Source organism: Mobula birostris, chromosome 6, assembly GCF_030028105.1.
Source record: "Mobula birostris isolate sMobBir1 chromosome 6, sMobBir1.hap1, whole genome shotgun sequence".
NCBI classification, from domain to species: domain Eukaryota; kingdom Metazoa; phylum Chordata; class Chondrichthyes; order Myliobatiformes; family Myliobatidae; genus Mobula; species Mobula birostris.
Window position 1 is genome coordinate 92,158,806 of NC_092375.1, and position 25,281 is coordinate 92,184,086.

At 43.8% G+C, this 25,281-nt stretch overlaps 1 protein-coding gene across 2 annotated transcripts in view; it reads left to right on the forward strand.

Annotated features, from left to right (window-relative positions):
* vwa8 (von Willebrand factor A domain containing 8) overlaps positions 1–19,197 on the forward strand; it is a 481,708-nt gene extending 462,511 nt beyond the window's left edge. The window contains exons 45-46 of one of the 2 annotated variants that reach the window (XM_072260837.1): positions 3,542–3,660; positions 18,876–19,197. In XM_072260837.1, the coding sequence (XP_072116938.1) occupies positions 3,542–3,650 (109 nt within the window). In that variant the 3' untranslated portion in view covers positions 3,651–3,660; positions 18,876–19,197. Of the gene's footprint in view, positions 1–3,541; positions 4,874–18,875 lie in introns of those variants that run through there. The other variant, XM_072260836.1, reaches the window with a different exon arrangement.
* Positions 19,198–25,281: the final 6,084 nt, after the last annotated feature.

Below are 25,281 nucleotides of genomic sequence, written 5' to 3' on the forward strand. Positions count from 1 at the left end.
GAGAAAAAATGAGGTACGAAGGTAAACTAGCCAAGAATATAAAGGAGGATAGTAAAAGCTTCTTTAGGTATGTGAAAAGGAAAAAAATAGTTAAGACATAAATTGGGCCCTTGAAGACAGAAGCGGGTGAATTTACTATGGGGAACAAGGAAATGGCAGACGAGTTGAACAGGTACCTTGGATCTGTCTTCACTAGGGAAGACACAAACAATCTCCCAGATGTAATAGTGGCCAAAGGACCTAGGGTAATGGAGGAACTGAAGGAAATTTATATTAGGCAGGAAATGGTGTTGGATAGACTGTTGGGTCTGAAGGCTGATAAGTACCCGGGACCTGATGGTCTGCATCCCAGGGTACTTAAGGAGGTGGCTTTAGAAATCATGGATGCATTGGTAATCATTTTCCAATGTTCTATAGATTCAGGATCAGTTGCTGTGGATTGGAGGGTGGCTAATGTTGTTCCTCTCTTCAAGAAGGGAGGAAGAGAGAAAACAGGGAATTATAGACCGGTTAGCCTGACGTCGGTGGTGGGAAAGATGCTGGAGTCAATTATAAAAGATGAAATTACGTCACATCTGGATAGTAGTAACAGGATTGGTCCGAGTCAGCGTGGACTTATGAAGGGGAAATCATGCTTGACTTATCTCCTGGAATTTTTTGAGGATGTAACTATGAAAATGGACAAGGGAGAGTCAGTGGATGTAGTGTACCTGGACTTTCAGAAAGCCTTTGATAAAGTCCCACATAGGAGATTAGTGGGCAAAATTAGGGCACATGGTATTGGGGGCAGAGTACTGACATGGATTGAAAATTGGCTGGCTGACAGAAAACAAAGAGTAGCAATTAACGGGTCCCTTTCAGAATGGCAGGCGATGACCAGTGGGGTACTGCAGGGTTCAGTGCTGGGACCGCAGCTGTTTACAATGTATATTAATGATTTAGATGAGGGAATTGAAAGTAACATTAGCAAATTTGCCGATGACATAAAGCTGGGAAGCAGTGTGAAATGTGAGGAGGATGTTATGAGAATGCAGGATGACTTGGACAGGTTGGGTGAGTGGGTAGATTCATGGCAGATGCAGTTTAATGTAGATAAATGTGAGGTTATCCACTTTGGTGGTAAGAACGAGAAGGCAGATTATTATCTAAATGGAGTCAAGTTAGGAAAAGGGGAGGCACAACGAGATCTAGGTGCTCTTGTACATCAGTCACCGAAAGCAAGCATGCAAATACAACAAGCAGTGAAAAAAGCTAATGGCATGCTGGCCTTCATAACAAGGGGAATTGAGTATAAGAGCAAAGAGGTCCTTCTGCAGCTGTACAGGGCCCTGGTGAGACCACACCTGGAGTACTGTGTGCAGTTTTGGTCTCCAAATTTGAGGAAGGACATTCTTGCTATTGAGGGAGTGCAGTGTAGGTTCACGAGATTAATTCCCGGGATGGCGGGACTGTCATATGTAGAAAGATTGGAGCGACTGGGCTTGTATACTCTGGAATTTAGAAGGCTGAGAGGGGATCTTATTGAAACATATAAGATTATTAAGGGATTGGACACGCTGGAGGCAGGAAGCATGTTCCTGCCGATGGGTGAGTCCAGAACCAGAGGCCACAGTTTAAGAATTAGGGGTAGGCCATTTAGAACGGAGTTGAGGAAAAACTTTTTCACCCAGAGAGTGATGGATATATGGAATGCTCTGCCCCAGAAGGCTGTGGAGGCCAAGACTCTGGATGCTTTCAAAAAAGAGATGGATAGAGCTCTTAAAGATAGTGGAATCAAAGGTTATGGGGATAAGGCAGGAACAGGATACTGATAGTGGATGATCAGCCATGATCACAGTGAATGGCGGTGCTGGCTCGAAGGGCCGAATGGCCTACTCCTGCACCTATTGTCTACTGTCTATTGTCCAAATGGGGTCTGACCAAGTTCCTATATAGCTGCAACATTACCTCTCGGCTCTTAAACTCAATCCCACGGTTGAAGAAGGCCAATGCACCGTATGCTTTCTTAACCACAGTATCAACCTGTGTAGCAGTTTTGAGTGTCCTGTGGACTCGGACCCCAAGATCCCTCTGATCCTCCACCCTGCCAAGAGTCTTACCATTAATACTATATTCTGCCATCATGAGTTAAACTTTTGATGAGCTATCACCCAATTAAATATTGCGATGTTGATTGAAGCATCCCAATTAAAGTTGGGATGCTGACTGGTCTTCCCTGTTCCCAAGTCCCCAAATGCAGGTGTTGGAAGCCCATTTCTCTGCACCTTCTTCATACTTTCAGAGAAAGAACCACAAGATATAAGAGCAGAATTAGGCCATTTGGCCCATCGAGTCTGCTCCATCATTTCATCATGGCTGATCCATTTTCCCTCTCAGCCCCAGTCTGCTGCCTTCTCCCCGTATTCCTCCATGCCCTGACTAATAAGATGCTCAAATGAAGCCTGTGTGCAAACTGTACACCGCTGTGACTGCTGCTCAAGACACAGTTAACTCGGCTCTTGGATTTTGTCTTTGCACAGCACAGAAACTGGCCCTTCACTCCACAGTGTCTGTGCTGAATACAGTGGCAAATTAAACCAAGTCCCTTCTGCCTGTGCATGTTCAAGGTAGATCACCAGGGAGGTTCCAGGAGCCATTTCTGTACCTATGTTCCGTATCCCTCCATTTCCTGCATGCTCATGTGTGCATATAAATGCCACTATTGTATCTACTGCTATTACATCTGGTAGCTCATTCCAAGCATTCTAGTACTTGACATTTCTACCCAAGTAAAAGATTCTCTCACTACTCTACTCTATCCATGCCTCATAATTTTGCAAACCTTTAACAGGTCTCCGACACTCCAGAGAAAACAACCCAAGTTTGTCCAACCTTCCCTTATAAAGTCTTGCCCTCTAATCCAGTCAACATCCTGGTGAACCTCTTCTATATCTTTCCCAACATCCATATCCTTCTAATAATGGGGCTCCTAGAATAGTGTACAATGCTCCAAGCGTGGACTAGTTGAAGTTTTATAGCGCTACAACATGACTTCCTAACTTCTTATTCTCGGGTTCATAGGCAGTGTCACATATTCATGACTAAATGTGCAGAGTCTTCGTTTAAATAAACTATAAAGTGATACCAAAAAAAAGGTTAAATTGCAGTTTGCAACCTGGATATCTTGGTTCATCAATGCTATTAAATGCATGGTGTTTCTAGAGTGTACAATTATGCACAGTTACCAGTCTGAGATTCTTACATACAATAGTCTTTGTATAGTGCTTTAATTTCCTTTCTAAGAGCTGCCACTTGGTGCTCTGTGTGTTGAACCATGGTGACTGGCTCCTGAATGCGAAGAGTGCAGAAACAGAAGGGAAGCCAACATTTAGCCTCTGAGTGCTTCCTCTCACTACCGCTGTCCATTGCCTGGATAACATACAGAAGAATGGCATGCATTATTAGGTTGTACAATAACCCACAAAATCCTTCCTTTCTGAAAAGAAAACGCTCAAAGCTTTCCACTCTTTAATTTGCAATGTTAATTTGCCTTGAATTGCAGGCTCCAACAGACTCTGCCGGCTGGAAGGTCCTTTGTTGCCATGGACACCAAACAAATCCCACAGATTCTGCAGCAGATCTTCACATCCACTCTGCTGTCAACAACCTAGGATTATCAGGGTAGGAGTGATGTGCTGCCAGGAGATGGTGGGAAAAGAAACACATGATTAATTTATCTTCATTTGCAGAACATCGCCAGGACCCATACAATGATACCGACACCCGTTCCAACACACTTAGCTGTTCATACCCTGTAGTTTGGAACAGAGACATGATGAGTGTCTGTAAACAAGCAGCTTTTCCACTCAAGGGCTCTCAGACAAACATTATAATGTCTTTTAAGTATCTCTTTGTAAACTTACAAACTGATTATTAAATTGTATATGTGCAATAGAGTTATGTTAAGCCCATAGATAATAGTCATAGTCATACTTTATTAATCCCGAGGGAAATTGGTTTTCGTTACAGTTGCTCCATAAATAATAAATAGTAATAGAACCATAAGTAGTTAAATAGTAATATGTAAATTATGCCAGTAAATTATGAAATAAGTCCAGGACCAGCCTATTGGCTCAGGATGTCTGACCCTCCAAGGGAGGAGTTCCCTTGTGGAGAATCAGTGGAGAAGTGGTTTTATATGTTCCAAAACAAAGTATTTATGGTGATTACTGTGATTACTCATTATAAAGCAGCAAGAAGTGGATCCCATAGCAAGAAGAAAACTGCTGATGCTTCTGACACATTCATGGACCTGGAGAATTATAGTTGCTTCCCCTGTAGTGATCTCTCAGCAGTGGTATTGATGTGGTTGTGAGAGGGAATAGGTTATAGGGAACTGAGGGATAGAATTGTTCGGAAGGCCTGCATAGACTCAGTGGGCTAAATGGCTTTCTTTTATGGTGTGAAGTACAAAAGCACTCTCACTGCCAAGTCACTGCAGTGCTGAATGGAGTTACTGCTTAAACAAAACACAGTCAAAGTGTATATGAAGTTGAGGGTGGATGAAATATGTTGCAAAAAAATCCTTGCAATTGGACCTGGTCTCCATTGCCTCTTATTGGAAGGGAAAAGGACTTCCAGGCTTCAGAATGCAGCTCTGAAATGAGAATAGTGTCAAAGAAAACCAACTGGCATTCATCCAGATGCTCATGGTCTTCCTAATATTATCAAATTTGTTCAATGCCTGAAAACAACCATCTCCACTGTATGTAATCTGTAAAGAAAAGCAGGATGTAATTTAGGTACTAATTGATTTCACAAAGCTAGATATAAAAAATATATTGGTTAAATTGTGACTTAATTCATGGTGTGTTAATAAACAACTTGAGCTTTATTTTATCTCAGAAAGAATATTCAGTTCATTCACCCTGGGAATTTTGATCATCTCATGTGCAATGTAAACTCTGAAACTGGCAGCCAAGCTTGACCCAATGTCATTCTGCAAGTAGTTGACATACATGGAATTCTGTGGGTCATCCTTGCATCAGTTGGTGGTATTCTCAATTCTCCATCCAGAACCCCAAGCACAGAAATACAGGTTGTCACTCCTGTACAGTGCAGAGAGTGCTGGGTGTCACAAGTGCTGTCTTTTGGATCAGATGATACACTGAGACCCTGTCTATGCCTTTGGTGGGTATAAAAAGATCTTCCAATTCTACTTCAGAAACCATAGTACTTTCCTTTGGTATCCTAACTATTGTGTTACCCCTTATTCAATACTGCTAAAGCAGGTTCCCAGTGTATAAACAAACTACATTGACCACACTTCAAAAGTACTTCAAAGCAGAAAATTCTTAAAGATTCAGCAGGTCAGACAGCATCTACAAAGAGAGAAACCAAGTTAGTATTTCAGGGTCAATACCCCTTCTTCAGAATTAGAAAATATTAGAAAGGAAACAAATTGTGTAGGAGGGAGAAGAATGAAGAGCAGAAAGGAATTGTTTATAAAAGTACTTAACAGGCAATGAAGCACTTTGGAATCATTTGAATTTGTGAAGAAAGCAAATTTTGGTTTCTGTCATAGGAATATAAAACTATAGCACTTACTCAGACAGATTTGTACAACTCCCCATCTTCTGCTTTGCCCTGATTTCCTATTCCTTTAATGTTCTCCATTTTCATGGCTTTATGTTAGTCTTAAACAATGTGCTGTTTCTGCCATTATAATTGCTTAGTAGTTTGTATGCCATGCAAGAAAATCAATCAATCCAATCTTCCCCTTCAACATTTTAATTGGTTTATTATGTTTGCCTCTACCAAGATGGCGGGGTGGAAATTTATATCTAGCAAAGGAGGTGTAAGTAAGCCTCTCCTTCCCTCTGCTAGCCTACAGGTTACCCTTGGGCAAATTGTAGCACCAGCTTAGCCCCCCTGATCAGGGTCACGTGAAGCCATGGGAGGTGATGGATGGTCATATAAGCAGTGATGTACTGGTACCAACATAGCATGCCCACTATTTTCTAGCCCTAATAAGATCCGGCATCAGGACCCAAAATAGCAAAAATTCTTTTCTTCCCATAGAAACTGTTCTTTCTTCTGTTTGAGTCAGGGGCTGATAAAGGCAAGGGATAATTATGACCACCAAAACCAATGATCATGCTGCTGATAACAAACGTAAGAGGGCCAGTTCCTATTGCAGCTTGCAAACAACTTCCTAACCTCAAAGCAAGAAGTGAGGCATTTTGAAGAACAGGGAGCTTTGGAAATGTTAATGATTGGCTGTTGCCAGTGTGTATTTTCTGGAGGGGTTCCAGAAGGAGTTGCTGAACTTGTCAAATTCACACTTCAAGGTGCCCAAATCTCTATGTCTATCACTGAACCTGCTGAACAAGTCGGCAGAAAGTACAACTGCAATTTGCACTTTTTAATAGAATTGTTTGTTCAATAAAGGAGGATTTTCAAATAAAAAATGATCCACATCTTGGGCAGGTAACCAGAGAAGTAGTTTTTAAGAAGTATGTTGCAAGAGGAGAGAGAGAAGGCTTGGAGATCTCTTAGGACTTTGGAAATAGGAGACAAGCCCTCAGATAATGCATCAGTTAAAACAAAGGACCAGAACTGGAGGAGTACGTGTATCTTGAAGGATTATACTCTGGAGGAGATTTCTGAAATAGGGAGCAGTGAGACCAGGGGAGAATTTAAAAACGAATCTGTGAATATTAAAACCAAAACAGTGCTAGGCAACGTCAGTGTGAATACTGATGTGCTGCATAGGCAGCAGTGTTGTGGGTGAACTCAAGTGTTAAAGGATGTGCAGAATTAAGCCATCTAGGACCTAGATTCAGTTTCCACTCTGTAGTTGCAGTGTCTTAGATGTCTGTTTCCTGAGGCTGTTCCAATGACAAGTTCAATGAAAGTGAGTGGACGACTCACCTGTGATCTTATTGTAAATTGGAGCAGGTGCCAGGGGTCAAATGGTCTACTCCTGTTCCTGCGTCTTCTATTCTTTGTGAAAGAAACACAAAGGGCTCAGACCATGGGTAAATTGATTGGGAATGAAGGTCACATCCAGAATTAGTCATAACCAGGTTTATTATTGCTGTCTAATATGATGTGAACTTCATTGTTTTGCAGCAGCAGTACAGTGAAAAGACAAAATTACTATAAACAAACAAGTTATGCAAGGTAGAGAGGGTTATGCCTGTGATAGAACTAACTGGGTCTACAACCCTCAGCAGCCTCTTACAATGCTATGCTTTGGAGCCTCCATACTAGTCTGCGATAGAATGCTCTAGAATACTAAGAATGCTCTCCACCATATGTCTATAAAACGTTGCAGGAGTTTTTGTCAACATACCAAATCTTCTCAAACCTCGAAGGAAGTCAAGCCTCCAGTGTGCTGCCTTTGTGACTGTATGAATGTGCTGGGCCCAGGACAGATCCTCCGAGCTGCCAGGAACATGACATTCTCACCTCTTCCATGACTGGCCCTTCAGTGCAGACTTGCCCTTCCTGAAGCCCACAATCAACTCCTTGGTCTTGTTGATGTTGAGTGTGAGGTTGCTATTACAAAACCATTCAATCAGCCGATCTATCTCATTCCTGTCATCATGTGAGATTTTACAACATCAGTGGTGTCACCTACAAATTTATAGATGGTATTTGAGCTGTGCTCAGTCAATCATTCATGAGTGTGGTGTTAAGGTAACAGAGCAGTAGGCTAAGCACATATCCTTGAGATGCACATGTTGATTGTCAGCGAGGAGATGTTATCATCAATCTGTATTGACTGTGGTGTCCTGATGTGGAAGTAGGAGATCCAGTTGGAGAGGGAGGTACAGAGGCTCAGATTTAGATGTTTGGTGATTAGTACTGAGGGGGTGGTGGTGTTCAATGCATAGCTGTTAACAATAAACAGCAGCCTCACGTATGTTGTGCTGTTGCCTACATGCTCCAAAGCAGAGTGGAGAGCCACTGACATTGTGTCCACTGTAGACCCATTGTGGCAGTTGGCGAAATACAGACAGTCTAGCTCCATGCTCAGGCAGGTGTTCGTTCTCACAGTAACCAGTCTCTTGAAGTACTTCATTATGGTAGATGACTGCAATGGTCACATTTACTAGTTGTGCACGTGCATCCAGTTTGCTCAGTGTTATACTGTACTGCCCATCACCAACCATCTTCACAGATGACAATTTCACTGCAATGGTTCCCCATTTACAAGATAGATCACCACTGCCTTCCTTTATCTTGTGAAGTCCCAAATGAGGGATTTTAATAAAGAAAGCTACAAGGAAACAGTCTTGTTTTAAAATGGCTCTGAAACCAGAGGGAGGAGGTTTAAAAAATGTGATTTAAAATCTAAAGAGGAAAATATGGAGACCTTTCTTATACACTGAACAATGAGATGTTTCAATTTTAACTTGCAGAGTGGTATCAGACATACCTACAAAGGAAAAATTTGCAGGTCTCTGTATAAAGACCAGAGGTGGACTGAATTGATATTTCTGTCAGGGATGTACCCATGGCCTCGTGGTGTCCCATTCTACTTGCTGAATGTTTCGCATTATTGTTATATTCACATGTACAGTGACTGGGCTCAGTGGCACTTGTTACACCCTCCAAGTGAAATAGATTATTCTTAACCATCTGGAATGTGTATTACTGTCAGCTTCACAGACACACACTGTCTCTATTTGTCAAGGATATTTTTGAAAATACCAGGGAATGATACATCATACTGGCCCCCAAGCATAAATAGTCACAGTAATGCTCTCGTAAAGAGATTCTGCAGATGCTGGAAATCCTGAGCAACGTACACAAAATGCTGGAGGAACTCAGCAAATCGGGCAGCATCTTGGTGGGGAATAAACAGTCGACATTTTAGACTGAGACCCTTCATCAGGACTGGAAAGGAAGGGGGCAGAATCTGCAATAAGATGGTGGGGGGAGGGGAAGAAGTGCCAGGTAGCAGGTGATAGATGAGACCAGATGAGGGGTGAAGTGGGTGGGTGGGGAAGGGAAGATGAAATAAGAAGCTGATGGGATAGATGGAAGAGGTAGCGGGCTGAAGGAGGAATATAATAGAGGACAGTGGACCATGGAAGAAAGGGAGGGAGAAGGAAAACTATAGGGAGATGTTGGGCAGGTGAGAGAGGAGAAGAGGTGAGAAGGTAATCAGAATGAGGAATGGAAAAAGAGGAGGGAGAAGAGAAAATTACCAGAGGGAGATGATGGCCAGGTGACCATAGCAAAGCAATGGGTACCTGCCATCTTGTATCCCTTCTCCTTCCCTCCTTATTCTGGCTTCTGCCCCCTTTCTTTCCAGTCCTGATAAAGAGTCATGGTAGATGTTGCCTGACCTGCAGCATATTGTGTGTTGATTTAGATACTCAGCCTCTGCAGGACTTCTTGTTTATGGTTTACTGCTATACCTCTTCCCGCCTTGTCACTTGTGAAAATGCCGTTCCCTTCTCTCAATTCCTTTTGTCTCCCACTGCACCTGTTCCCAGGATTCTTTCCTTCCCAAAACATCAGAGCAGTCTGGTTCGTCAAAGAATGGGGTTTCCCTTTCTCCACCATTGATGCTTATCTCATCCACATCTCCTCTTTCCCAAACATCTGCCCTCAGCTCATCTTCCTGCCACCTTAACAGTGATAGAGTTCCTCTTGTCCTTACCCACCACGCTATGAGCCTCCACATCCAACACATTATTTTCCACAACTTCCACCAACTTCAAGAGGATCCTATCACCAAACATATATTTATCTCCACCCCGCCCCCCCCCACAGCTCTCTGCTTTCTGTAGGGATCACTGTCCCCATGATTCCCTTGTCCATTCGTCCCTCCCCACTAATCTCCCTCCTGGCACTTATCCCTGCAAGTGGAAGTGCTACACCTGCCTATTCACCTCCATTCAGAGCCTTAAACAGTCCTTCCAGATGAGGCAATACTTAACCTACCAATCTGTTGGAGTCATCTACTGTATCTGGTGCTCCCAGTGCAGCTTCCTCCACGAGGGTGAAACCCGATGTAGATTGGAGGATGCTTTGTTGAGCACCTTCATTCCATCCACAAAAAGTAGGATTTCCCGGGGGCCAACCATTTGAATTCCAATCCCCATTCTGATATGTCGGTCTATGCCACGATAAGGCTGCTGTCAGGTGAAGGAGCAATTCCTCAGTCTGTCTGGGTAGCCTCCAACCTAATGGCATGGATATCGATTTATCTAACGCATTAATTTTCCCCCTCCCCTTCCCTCTTCCATTCCCCATTGTGGCTCCTTTTTACATCTTCTCACCTGGTTATCACCTCCCATTGGTGCCCCTCCTCCTTCCCTTTCTCTCATGGTCTACTCTATCAGATTCTTTCTTCAGCTCTGCACCTTTTCCACCTATCACCCTCTAGCTTTTCATTTCATCCTCCCCCCCACCTTCTTATTCTAGCTTCTTTCCCCTTCCTTTCCAGTCCTGATGAAGGATCTCTGCACAAAATGTTGACTGTTTATTCCTTTCCATAGATGATGCCTGACCTGGTGAGTTTCTTCAGCATTTTATATGTGTGACTTCTGAGGGTCTGTGCCCTCTGGTGTTAGACTCTCCAACTACTGGAACCATCCTCGCCACATCCACTCTTTTTAGACTTTTCATTTACTGCAGAGAACTTCAATGAGGTGAAGATATCATGGGTGCCTTTGGACAGCAACAGTTCCCAGCAATCACCATCGCATCGCTTACAGATGATCTGACCGGGACAAAATTGACCCATTGACTCTCGTGTCACTTTCGGCAGATAAATGCTGCCAGATATTCTTTAAATAGGTTTGCTATTCAATACCTCACACTTGCTCTGTTTGCAGCAAGGCCAAGCTGAAACACTGACTCCTCTGCTGTGTAATTGATACGTTTCTGTCTCTGGTCCTGGCAATATGCTGCAAGGATATTTTCCCCTCAGAGGAAGTGAAGAGGTGAACAGTCTGGGTGGGATGTAAACAAGAAAACAACTCCTGACCAATTAAACAGCTTTTCTACTGGCTGGAGAAAGCCAAGACTACGGTAGGATCAACTAACAGCCTAAAAGAGAAACAAGTACAGTCAGTTACAAAGTAATGGCAAAATATTTTCATTTGCAAAATCTTGAAAAAACTATTAAGTCAATTGAGGACAGATTACAAATGGTTCACTAAAAAGCAGAAATACTAAATAGGATTTTCTTCTCTCAATGATTTCTTTCAGCTATTAGAATGTGTGATTAAAAACTAATAATATTAAGTTACTTGAAAATATTATTTCAGATATAATTAGGAAGCTGAAAATAGGAGCATAGAAAAGATCTGTCTGAGCATCGTCAGGAACTTGGAATGCACCTCATGTGAGTTCAGCTCGTATATTTAACATACTGTGGGACTGAAGGAAAGACTAAAAGAGAATTAATGTAACATGATCCTCAGACAGAGAGGTTAAAACTTCATAACCATAGACTCGGTTACTTGACATGAACAATAGAAAAGATTGTTAATGGATGAACATCATGACTCCATGAATCAGGAGAGAAATGTACTTTTAAAGAAGGTGGTGTGATGAGAATCCTTTACAAGGATGGCTTGGACCCAAATGCTGGAATATCCGAGGCTGGGATCAAGACACTGTCTCAAACAGGATCGAGAAACTGATCAGAAGACAAACACCAGATGAGATCACTGGTAGGCTTACAACTGAGCACTGAACCTATGCTCAGGTGCTCCTTAAAACTCAATTTTTGGTGCCCAAAACATTATCAATTAACGGGAACATTCTGAGACCTTATAGGCTATGCCAGCTTTTGTATTCCAGAGAGTAGAATGTTTAGATATTGGATACTGGCACGGTTGGGTGCATCTCATAACAGGAAGTCCTGGTGTATAATTTTTGTTGAATTTTTTTAAATAGGCAGCAAGGTAGTGAATTACAAAATCTGGGTGAACAGAGAGAAATAAGAACAAAACAGCACAAATCTTCAGTGCACCCATCTGGCCTCAATTTCCTGTGTTCAGACTATACCCTCTAAACCATGTGGCTGTCCCAGCATATTCCATACACTCTCCACCCTCTGTGTGGAAAAAGTTGTCCCTCAGGTCCCCTCTAAATCATTCCACTCTCAACTTATCAACTCGGACTTTTAAAAAAGTTTAAGAAAGTACATCACTGGCTCTGTTTTTAACTGACTGTTCCTAGTAGTACGAGTGTTTTACTGTTTTTATGAGAACCTCAGCACCTGCACTTTTTTTGTGAAAATCAAAAAACTGCAAATACTAAAAATCTGAAATAAAAACAAAAATGCTAGAAACACTCAGCAGATCCTGCAGCATCTGTGGAAAAATAGAGTCAATGTTTCAGGTTGGAATATATTCATTGCTGCCAATGACGTCCAAGTCCAAGAAAGATCTGTTTTTGGATCACTGTCTATTTGTCCTTCCTGGCCTCTTTCCTTATTTTAAAGAACTATCATATTCTGTTGTTTGATGAACTGATCAATAAGGTGGGAGGAATTGCAAATTAAACTCAACAATCATCTAATTTGCAGACATTACGTGAAAATGATTAAGGACAACATTCAGGAATCACTCGGCAGGTCAATGGTACCTGTGAAGAGGGAAACAGAACATTTCAGGTCAAAAACTTATCCTCAGAATTGGGAATAGTTAGAAATGAAACAACTGTTCAGTTCCAGAGAAAGGGGCGGAGAGAAACTAGAAGGAAGGTCAGGGATCAGCTGAAGAACAAAGGAATGGTGTGAGAAAGTGGCAACATGGGTAGACTAGGTGGTGAAGGCAGCACATATGACACACTCATCTTCATCAGTCAGGGCACTGAGCTGGAAGATGGGATGTCATGTTACAACAGTACATCTCATTCATGAATCCACACTTGGAGTAATGTGTGTAGTTGTGGTTGTCCAGCTATAGGAAAGATGTCACAAAACTGCAAAGGCTGCTGACAAGGTTCACAAAGATGTTACCATCAAGGGCTTGAACTACAAGGAAAAACTGGGTTAGCCTGGAACTGTTTTCCCCAGTAGCTGGCGCTGGGGGGTGGGGGGTGGGGGCTGACCTTATAAAGGTTTATAGAATCATGGGAGATACAAATGGTCAGAAACACAAGGAAGGAAGTCTCCAGATGCTGAAAGTCCACAGCAACGCGCACAAAATGGTGGAGGAACTGGTCCAACTGCGGAGAGACACTGAAGCAGGTCGATAGTTAACAGACTTTAATGCGAACAGGGTTTTAAGGGGAAAGAAAAGCAACAAACGTTAGGCAAACAGAGCCGTTAACTAAAATTCTCAAATGTAAAATTAGACGCCAATACCGCGGCTGAAAGGAATAACTACATAGAAAATGAACACCGCTAGTCTGCTTTCTCAGGCAAGGTAACGTTGCCGCGTTTTGCTCAAGTCATCAATCACTGCAACAAAAGGCAGTTAAATGCCATAATGAAATAATAATCAGCTGAAATATGCATATTCAGGAGGGCAATTGTCCAATCTGTTGCGCAGCCGAGGCCATGGTTATGACAGGGCCCCCTCCCTAGGCTCAGCTCCTGAGGTGCCGCTGACAGTCCCGGATGAGCGATTTGTCCAAGATGTCCTTCGCTGGGATAGAAGAATGTTCTTCAAGACCATACCCTTCCCAATCCACAAGGTACTGGACAAGCTGAGATGCCAGGAGGCGCCGCACTACATAGACCAAGGACCCGCCTACCAGGCGGGGAGGAGGGGTGACTAGGGCCAGGGAAGAGGTAGTAACCGGCTTGAGCTGGGAAACGTGGAACACTGAGTGGATCTTCAGTGATGCTGGTAGACGCACTCAATACAACACTTGGTTGACCGCCTTTTCCATTATAAATGGCCACACGTAGCGCGGTGCCAAATTGCGGCTCTCGACTTTCAGGGGAAGATCCCTTGGTGCCAACCAGACCTCTCCTGGCTTGGACCGCCCTGCCTGCCGAGCATGTTGTTTGTGGGCACGCAGCAGATAAGCTCTGGCTTGTCTCCAGGTGCGCTTGTAGCAGGAACTCCTACATCAGTCTCCTGGTCAGGGAAGAGCAGGGGCTGGAATCCTTTCTGATATTCAAAGGGGAACAAACCCGTGGAGGACTGCAGGTTATTATTTGCGATCTCTGCTGAAACATGGGAGCTCCAGGACGTAGATTGGAAGAGGCACCCTTAGTCGGACCATTAGATTGGGGGTGGAAACCAGATGAGAGGCTGGCCATGGCTCCTAAAAGAAAGCCTTCCAAAAGCAGGAAGTTAACAGTGGTCCACAATCAGACACTATGTCTTGAGGAAAGCCGTGAGGCCTGAACACATGTTGAATATTAAGTGCGGCAGTCTCATGAGCCGATGGGAGCTTGGGGAGGGCAATAAAGTGGACAACCTTGGAAAATTTTGGCCACAACGACCAAGATGCCGGAACACAACACGCTGGAGGAACTCAGCAGGTCGGGCAGCATCCGTGGAAAAGATCGGTTGACGTTTCGGGCCGAAACCCTTCGTCAAGGCTGTAGAGGGAAGGAGCAGAGGCCCTGTAAAGAAGGTGGGGGGAGAGTGGGAAGGAAAAGGCTGGTAGGTTCCAGGTGAAAAACCAGTAAGGGGAAAGATAAAGGGATGAGGGAGGGGAGGCAGGAAAGGTGAATAAAGAATAGGGGAAAACACAATGGGTAGTAGAAGGAGGCGGAACCATGAGGGAGGTGATAGGCAGCTGGGGGAGGGGGCAGAGTGAAATAGGGATAGGGGAAGGGAGAGGGAGGGAATTACCGGAAGTTGGAGAATTCTGTGTTCATACCAAAGGGCTGGAGACTAACCCAGACGGTATATGAGGTGTTGCTCCTCCAACCTGAGTTTAGCCTCATCATGGCAGTAGAGGAGGCCATGTATGGATATATCTGAATGGGAGTGGGAAGCAGAGTTGAAGTGGATGGCTACTCTCTCCCAGTAGCCACCCACTTCAACTCTGCTTCCCACTCCCATTCTCCCAGTAGCAGCCCAGTGATGGAATCTACTGAGAGACGGGACCAGAGACGGTTGGGCACAGGCAGCGCAGACCCGCAGGAGGCTGGTGTGGTCTTGTTCAGAGCGCGGGTGAGAAAGGGACTTCCTGGGACATAGATGGCCACCAAAATTGTCTCTTTATAAACTCCTGCGTCCTTTGAACTACTGGATGTTCAGCAGAGGGGAGGAGTGACCCCATTCCAACCCTTTGGAACGCACCGCAGCGAGGACAAACAGCCGATTTGGAGATCCCCCAGCCGGGCCTGGGTCGGATTGTTGGCCGGCCCTCGCCTCTGCCCCTATTCCCCAGATCACCGAAGCAGTGATACACGAGCGAGGAAGAATGGGCTCTGGATCGGCAATGTCCTCAGAATCGTTGAGCTGCTGGGAAAGAGCGTCAGCTTTGGTATTCTTGCTGTCGGGACGATGGGTGAGGATGAAATTAAGCCGGGTAAAAGAGAGAGGGGTATGACACAAGCATCAGCTACTTACAATGCAGTCTAGCATGGTTGTTGGTAGGTAGGGTTAATACTTGATTTACAAGCGCACTTGTGAGTTATGTTCCGGCTGGACTTCGTCCTTAAATTGCTGGAGAACAGTGCGGAAAGAACAGGTGCTGTTTTCTCCCGGTAGGGATTAGTTTTTAGTTCTAAGTGCTCCTGCTGCGTTTTGTCACCCTGCAACCTTATCCTTCAATCTCTTTGAATTATGGAGGACAGTATGTGTATAAATGTCTCTCTCCAGCAGACTTCATCATGACTCCAGTATTTCTACTATTTTTTAATGTTTCTTAATTGTACATATGATTTTTTTTGTGTTCTATCGCTGAGCAGCAGCGAACCATCTGATTGGCCTATCAGAGTTCTCTTTGGGAACTAGTTGACTTGATCAGCATTTCTGATCTGGCTATTGTTCACGATTGCACTTAATAAAAAAAAGTTTGAGAAAACCCTTGAATCTTCTCAGATGCTCAAGCAAGCATATATACTATGCTAATGTAATTTCCTGATAATTGCATCAGTATCATAGGACCAGTTGAGGTTGCTTCTGCATCTTCACAACAATTCACACGTCCATTCATGCAAAGATAAGATGAATGACCCTTACATTACCTCAGCGACTTTTAACGACCCTCATTTGATTGCTATACCTTTAAACAACTCTGAGTTTGTAAACCGGAAAACTACCCATCGTGGATCAGAACTGAAGAAGCCTTTCGGATGAGAAGCGAAACCTCTTCTAGGCAACACAGCAAGTGCAGTTACCTCACTTATTACTGCTTGGTGTAGGCAGTATTCTAATTGCAGTCAGTTTATACGCAACATAATCCCAGGGATAACGATGGGCGACGGACAGGAAAACGATTTTAGTAATGTTCACTAGGTGGATGGAGACCATTTTGGACACGGGAGAATTCCCACACCAATCCTCATGACGTGATGTTTTATGTCCATCGACAGGACTGGGCGCTTGTTTAAGAACCCACTTTGAACCGACAACACTGTTTCCACACCGCGCCGCACCGAAAAGCCAGTCTCACTTGTGCCAATCTTTGTTGTTGACTCTAAACAAACTTAAGAGGCTTGAGGGATTTGTTGTCAAGACCAACAAAAGTGAGAGTTACTACAGTCTTAAGAAATGGTTATTTGATTGCTTTGAGGCACAAATAAGGTTTAATGAGAGAGGTAGTTTAAAAATTTCTGTTTTGTGAAAGCTTTGAAGCCATATGTTGGGATGCAGGGCTGAACAAAATTATCTTACTGACTTTACAAACTGTGTTGATTTGATTAATGGTTTTTCTAAACAGTTGTAATTTTTATTTTGAAGAATTTGAAAGTAAAGTAACAAAAGCCAAAACAAAGTTCACTAGGTGGCATTTGTTCAACCATTTTCCATGAGTACAAAAACTGAACTTTCCAAAAATCCAGTCAGGTGATCAATTATTTTGTTTTTTTTTTCGTATTCATGCTGAACAAACAAGTCTATAGCTCCCTGAAAGTGACAAAGTAACTGGGTGATGTGGCAAACTTGCTTTTACCACTAAGAGTAGAGTCAGGAAATCATGTTGCAGTTGTATAAAATTGATCTGGCCACACTTGAGGTATAGAATGCAGCTCTGATGGCCTCATTGCAAGAAGAACATAGTGGCATTGGAGGGGGCTAAGAAAGGGTTTACCAGAATACTGCCTGGATTATATGGCAAAAGCTATACGGAGAGGTTATGCAAGTTTTTCTGGGCATTGGAGGCTGATAAAAGTTTATAAAATTCTGAGAGGCACAGGGTAGATGGTCAGAATCTTTCTCCCAAGGTCAAAATGTCAAACCAGACCTTTAAGATGAGAGGAGGAAAGTTTAAAGGAGATATGCAAGGTAAGTTTTCACACTGAGAATGGTTGGTGCCCAGTGTGGAAGCAGGCACAATAGTGGCATTCAAGGGGCTTTAGGTTGGACACAGGAATGTGCAGAGAATGGAGGAATATGAGTGACATAGTCAGAAGGGATTTGACATTATACTCAGTTTAAATATAAGGGCCTGAAGAGCTGTTCATGTGCTGTACTGTTCTCTGTTCTATGAAGGACCAGCGTTCATAAACTCAGGAAGTCTAGTTTACAACCATAAAGGATACCTTTAACGTGTAATCAGTGTTGTAAATAAAGCCAGGCCTTACCCTGTCATGTTTCTATGTTTCTATATCTCACCCTCAGCAAGCAGATAATTATCAGATCATCTGTTTTGGTAAATAATACTAACACAGCTACAGGAAGGAAACCTACGTCTTTTCAGAGCAGTTTCAGATCTGATATATCTACCAGAGAAAGGGGAACAGAGCTTGTTTTACCATGTTACCAAAGGACCACATCTCCACATGGGTGGAACTGTGGCATAACTGGTAGAGCCACTGCGTCACAATGGCAAAGACCCAGGTTTCATCCTGACTTTGATGCTGTGTGTGTGTGGGGGGGGGGCAGTTTACACATCCCCCCAGTGCCCCGGTTTCATCTCATACCCTGATGACACGTGATACAGGTTGACTAAGTAGTGTAAATTGCCCCAGTGTATGTGAATGGTAGAATGTCGAAGGAGGGGGCGTCATTTATTGTTTTATTATTATCATGTACAGAGAGACAGTGGAAAACTGTGTGCAAAAACATAGAACAGAGAGAGGCCAATGTGAATTAACTGTAGCTCATATTGGCCTCTTTCGGTTCCATGTTTTTCTTCATGCTCTCGCCCATTCTTTCTTGTTGCCGATTGGTGGGCAGTCGTTGTGGGGTTTGATGTTCTTGTTGGTTCTCCATGTGCGCAATCTGTTAGTTTCTGTGCGAGTGGGGGGGTTGGGTTTTTTTTTGAGTATGTTGAGGCAGTAAAAAGGAAACAGAATGCACAATATACTGTTGATAGATTTGATAAGAAAGTGACTTTGATTCTTTTTCGTCAGAGGCCACACATCTATTTGGATCTTTTTCTGTAGAGCACAATCACAATGCATCGTTTTCTGCCTTTGGTATGGAGAGCACACATGATTTAGTATTTTCGGGGATGCAGATGGCTCACATCAATCTGATACTATTTCTATATTAAAGTACTTTTTCCTGTAAAGGATGCACATACTTTGATCCTCTTTTGTAGAGGCAAGGGAATTTGACTCTTTATTGAGAGGGTACACATTATTTCATACCTTTCCTATAGTGGGCACACATAATTTGAAACATTTTCTGTGGATATTACACTTGGATCCTTCAGTCAATTTGATATTGTTCTGCAGAGCTTATACCATTTGTTATTTCAGAGGTTCACTTTATGTGAAGGCACAAAGTACTTGGTCACTTTCTGTACAAGGTTTTGATGAAATATGTTTTTTTTTTCAGGTACCATTATTCCAGTAGGTATCATACTTGTGTGAACACACTGGAGTTTAGGAGCAATGTGCTGGCGATGTTCAGCTGAGTGAACGTGATCCTACTGCCCCTACTTCCCGGCACCTTCTCACTCTTCATCTGCTGCTAACAGACCCTTCCCAGTCCTTTGATCCCACACACTCCTTTCTTTGGTATGAATTAGTAGCCAATTACGGATATGGAAAATGCAGCTGGTAAAATTATTATAGAAGTAATTATAGAGACAGGAGCTCAACAGGATTCTGTAAATCAATGGTTTTTGGCAATTGTAAATAAAAATTGCATCCCTTTACATTCTTTTGTAGATTTCTGTTGTTAATTATTACTTTAGTATCATTTTATACTGCTCCTGGTTAGCATTATAATGGCTGAACTGCTTCCTTTGTCTCATTCCAAGACCTTTGTAAATAATAAATAATGTAAATCTTTATAGCTCTCTTCAGATTTGAAATGATTCAATTCAGAAATGAGTTAAGAAATTGAGTTGATTGTACCTCTCATTCCAGCACACAATTCCCATATACTCACACTGTACGGTGTCACAGGGTCAGACCGCAGGGAAACAGCCGACCAAAGTGCCTATTTGAGCTAATGCTATTCATCTGCATTTGCCCATATTCCTCCAGGGGTCCCCAAACACTGCTGACCCACCCCTACACCCCTCACTAACACACCACCATCTCCCTCATTGACCCATTCCCTCTCCACCACTGGCTCAGCTTCACTTTCTCCATTACTGACCCTCTCCACCACTCCCTCCCATTCACTCTCCACCATTCACCTGGTATCTCCCCCCACCACTGACTCACCACTCCTCCAACACTGGCCTACCACTACCTCTAAATGCACATGTTTAAGGGTCCCAGATTTGAAACGTCAACTCTGTTTCTTGCTCCACAGATGCTGCCTGACCCGCTGAGTATTTTGCATCAATTGTGTAAACTGAGTTAGGTTTCCTGCCCATAAATAGGTAGAACAAACTGAGGGATATCTGGACCTGCTTACAACTGTTTTGAAGGAGCTTTGTTTTCAGTCATACTTCTAGACTGGAAGTCTGGCCAATGGATTTTTATCCACCCATTGACATTCTATCTACTGGAGAGTCTGTTTCAAGGTAAGGAAATGATGTATTCAGCACTGCATTGATACTGTTCCTGCAGCTTATGAGGAGAGGTTAGTCCTTGATGGGATCGTGCTTCTTATCCTGCTAATCAGGATTTACCCTACCTTGGTATATCTTGAAGAACCTCAGGAGGTGAATCCTTCTGCACTTGAAGCGGGTGTTTCTCGTGAGATGGACACTCGCACAGTGATACCTCGTCAATATAATTATCAGAATCAGGTTCACTATCACCAGCATGTGTTGTGAAATTTGTTAACTTAGCAGCAGTTCAATGCAGTGCATAATATAGAAAAGAAAAACAAAATAAAATAATAATAAATCACAGTATACATATATTGAATAGACTAAAAATTGTGCGAAAAACAGAAATAATATACACTTAAAAAGTGAGATAGTGTCCAAGGGTTCAATGTCCATTTAGGAATCAGATGGCAGAGCGGAAGAAGCTGTTCCTGGATCACCGAGGAAGCTGGTGCCAATTGACTAGGCATTGTCATCTTGCGCTTTTCAAAGTCTTGCAGAGTTCATAAATTATGAGTTGTGCGGCTGGTAGTACCTCTGCCTCACCATTTTGGTGACCTGTGCTCGATCCTGAACTCAGGTGCTGTCTGTGCGGGGTCTGCAAGTTCTTCCTGTGACATAGGTTTTCTCTGGGTGCTCGAGTTTCCTCCCTCATCCCAAAGGTTAAGTGGACGTTCTAAACTGCCCAAGGTGGGTGCCAGGAGAATAGTGGGGAGATTGGAATTTGATGAAGGAGAAGTGAGAGGTAGAATAGGAGAGTGTAGACTCCTGAAGCTGGGGTGATCTTTGTCCAAGAATAGTGGCAACATAGGTTGAACAGTTCCTCTTTAATTCTGCAGATCTGTGAGAAAGGATCATGGTTTTCAAGACACCATGAAGCAGACATCAAATATAAACAAATTTTATTGGGAAGCCAAATTTGAGAAGGGTGTTCTGGACCCTTCCTGGAGCCAAAGGCAGAAAGAATGTGAGTATTTGTTGGTGCTATATTCCTCCTGGAGCTGCCAGATAGTGAAGAACAAGTCCAGGCGTACAGGATGCACTCTGCAATTCAGGGAACTACTCTTTACTGGTATTTCTTTATTGTCCTCACTTGTACTGGAATACGGTGAAAAACTTCTGTTTTGCGTGTCATCTAGGCAAATCGTTCCATGCATAAGTCATCAAGGTAGTAAAAAGAAAACAAAATGCAGAATATTGTGTTATAGTTACAGAGAAAGTGCAGTGCACATAGGCAGAAACTGTGTGAGGGCCCAATGGATTGGGAGATGAAGAGTTCATCTTTTGAGAAGTCTGGTCAAGAGTCTAATAACAAAGTAGAAGCTGTCCTTGAGCCTGCTCACAAGTTTTTGTCTATTCTATCCAACGGGAGAGATCTCTCTTGTAGCATGACTAGCGTGGGTGGGGTCTTTGGTTATGCTGGCTTCTTTCCACTGGAGGAGGCATTTGGCCATACCTGTCACTTAGTCAGACAGACACTTTATCACAAGCCAAATCATCTCTGTTCTTGAAAGATGTTACTGATAATGGCATCTCAAAGTAATCAAGTGTAGTCAGCCATTCCCAGATATCAAAGTCAAGGTTATTGTCATATGCACAAGTACATGTCTCCACAAGTGCTCAGCACCACAGGCACATAGCGTAAGAAACATAACACTTGCAAGAAAAACATAAATTAAATATAAATTATACAAGAAAACACAAATAGAGCAAAACATTTAATAAGTGCAGAGTGATCATAGAATGAGTGATTATTGGTATGCAGGTTGGTTCAAAAGCCAACTTATTGAGGGGAAGTATCTGTTCCGGAACCTGGTGCTGTGGGACTTCAGGCTTCTGTACTGACCTATTGGTAGCTGCAAAAAGATGGCGTGGTCTGAATGATAGGGATCTTTAACGACAGATGTTGCCTTCTGGAGGCAGCCCTTTGATGGTGGGATGGGAAGTGCCTGTGTACTGAAATAGGGGGTTCATGACCATTTCAGCGATGTACAGGAGCATCAGTCTGTACCACTTGCAGGACGAACTTCGATAATGTAGACAACACCCTCCAACCTCCAAACCCACTGCCTGTACCAGCTAGAAGAACAAAGGAGGCACATCAAAGCATCTAGCACTACTACTTGGAGGTTGCCCTCCAGCCACATGCCACTTTCACATGAAAATATATAATTTTTCCTTATTCTAACCACTGGCTGAAAATCCTGGAACTCTCCTGAACAGCATTATGAATATACCCACTGTCAGGAAATGTAGAGGAAGCTAGATCCAAATACAAAGCAGCAGAGATGATTCAATATTGAATGATAACTTTTTATAATAAACAGCAAAATTACAAGCTGTGAGTGGCTACAAAACAAGAACAAACAGATACTTAACACAACAAGATAACTGAAGGATTGGAGCAACTAACTGGTTGAGGCTGGTTGGTTCAATGGGCGAACAAGGACTGTGGTTGAGAGCTGGGTTTAAGTAGGCTGCAGGTGACGAGTTGGAAACAAGTGGCAGAAGACTCCCTGTTAGCTGAGTGGAGACTGGGAGGTGCCTGCCTGTGCAGACCTGACAGGACCTCCCCTCTTATAGCTGGTACCTGACGACCCAGTATGATCTGGGTGTTGGAGCTCCTCAGTGAGCAATAGATTCATGATGATACTGGATGGCACCCAGGACTCTTCCCAATCGACCAGGTGCTGCACACCACATCCAAGGGAGCATGAACCCAACATCCAGTGAACCCTGTACACTGGGTCATCTTCCACCATCCTGGGTTCCAGAGGTGCAGGCTCAGGTGAGTTGAGTGGTCCATGGACAACAGGCTTGAGGCAGGACATGTGGAAAGTAGGTGTGACCCTGAGGGATGGTGTCAGCTGGAGACAGCGAGTGACTGGATCGATGTGATGGGACCCGTGAACCGGGATGAGAGCTTGCGGGAGTCAGTGCACACGGGCAAATCTCAGGTGGACAACTAGATATGGTGCCCAGGCTAGTGATTTCTGGCTGGACATCACCAGCAGTTTGCTGGCTTGTGGATCCCCAACTCAGCAATGAATCAGATGATCAGGTGACATGTGGGTTTGAGAGTGGAGAACCAGAGCTAGCCCAAGAGGTGAGGTGTGTTTGGGGAGTTCATAAGGAGGAGTGGGATGGACTTGCAATGTCTGATGCTCATGCACAGGTTGTGTGTGTGCTCTGACCATACCAGACCCCAAGGGACCTCTGTCAATGGCTGTGATGCAGAAGGGGTGAAAGATAGGCTCGGTAGCAAGTTCAAGCTGCACACACAGAGTCCGGTCCAGAAAGTTGCCTGCTCTATCAAAGCCTCCTGTGTGCGTAGATCCATCGGATGTGGAAGAGGACAGAGAGAGTGAGTCTGGCTTTGTTCCTCGAACGGGGGGCTGTGTGGAGCTAACCAGGTAGCTAACCCCTCATCTCTGCCATTTCCTGGACACTGGGCATTTGATACGTGAGTGATCAGTGGCTCCGTAGTAAGTGGATGAACTGTTTCTCTGCCAACACTCGCGCTCGTGGGAGGTTTAAGGGGATCTCTTCCCTAACTGCATGGGTTCTGGGGGTGTTGCTGATGGTGGTCTCAGGAATGGGAATGGACCGGGGTTCTGGCTGGTGATCTAGAGGGACGTTCCATAAGATGCTTATCAACGCTGAGGGTCAGAGCAATGAGGCTTTTGAGGTGACTGAGCATCTTCTGGGTAGACAGCTCATCTTTCAAACACTCCAAGAAGCCATGATGGTAATGGGCCAACGACACTTCTGCGTTCCAGCTGCGCTGTGCCACGAGAGTCCCGAATTCCACGGTGTAATCCAGCACCGAACCGGAGCCTTGATGCAGGCGAAGTATCCAATCTACTGCCTCTCTTTCACTTCCTGGATGGACGAAAACCCAGCACATCTCCGCAGTGAATTCCTCGTATTTATTGCAAATGGAGGTTTTATTGTCCCAGTTAGAGGCAGCTCAGGTCAGAGCTCACCCAGTTAAGAGAAGGGTGATGAAGGCGATCTTGTCTCAGTCCATAGAATACAGGGATGGCTGGAGTCAGAATCGTAAGGCTCACTCGGTGCATCAGGTTGGGGATCTGTCAAAGCGATCGGGCATTGGCATCCAGGTTGACTGGCATAGGGCCCTGGATTCTCACTTCAGTGAATAGCCTCTTCAGTCCACAACATCTATGCCAAACACAATGCTGAATTAAAATAAATCCCTTCTGCCAGTACATGGTCCACATCTCTCCTTTCCCTGCACATTCATGTGTCTGTCAGCCTCTTCTATCATATCTGCTACCCCTGGCACCCTCCACTCTCTGTGTGTATATATTAAAAAAACTTGCCTTGCCTGCACATCTCCTTTAAACACTCACCCCTCTCACTTTAAATACATGTCCTCAAGTATTTCACAATTCTACCCTGAGGACAGAGATGTTGACTATCTATGCCTCCCCTGTTTTATAGACTTGTGTCACCCCCAGCCTCTAATACTACAGAAAAAAAAATTCAAGATCGTCCAGTCTCCCTTCCTTAGCTCGTACCCTCTAATCCAGTCAGCAACCTGTTAAATCTCTCCTGTAGCCTTTCCACAATCCCACCTCCTTTCACCTGTTAGTTCCTTTCCCCAGGTGCACTCACTCTGTCTAACCCCTTGATTTTTTTACACCTTTCCATCACTTGCGCTCCAAAGAACAAAGTTCTAGCCTATCCAACCCCTCTCCTCAAGCCCTGGCAATATCCTTGTAAATCCTTTCACACTGCTTTCAGTTTAATAACATCTTGCTCGGGTTTCCTCCTACAGACTTGCAGCCATGTAGGTTAAAAGGCTACTGTAAATTACCCCTAGTGTGTAGGTAGCTGGTACAATCTGGGGGGTGGGGGGTGGGAATCTGGGGAGAATAAAATAAGATTAGTGTATGACTGGTGAAAATGGGTGGAGATGGTAAGTGTGGATTAGGTGCACTGAGGGGTCTGTATCCACTCGGCATAACGCTGTCTCTAACCTTCATTTCTGGGATATCTTTCACAACCTTTGTAATCCCAAAACTGATTACCAACAATAGCAACACACGCAAAGTGATGGAGGTACTCAGCAAGTCAAGCAGCATCTACGGAGGGGAATAAGCAGTTCACTTTTCAGGCCAAGGCCCTTCTTCAGAAATGGAAAAGAATAAAAAAAAATAAGTGTGGGGAGGGGAAGAAGTACAAGATGGCAGGTGAGGGGGAAGGTGG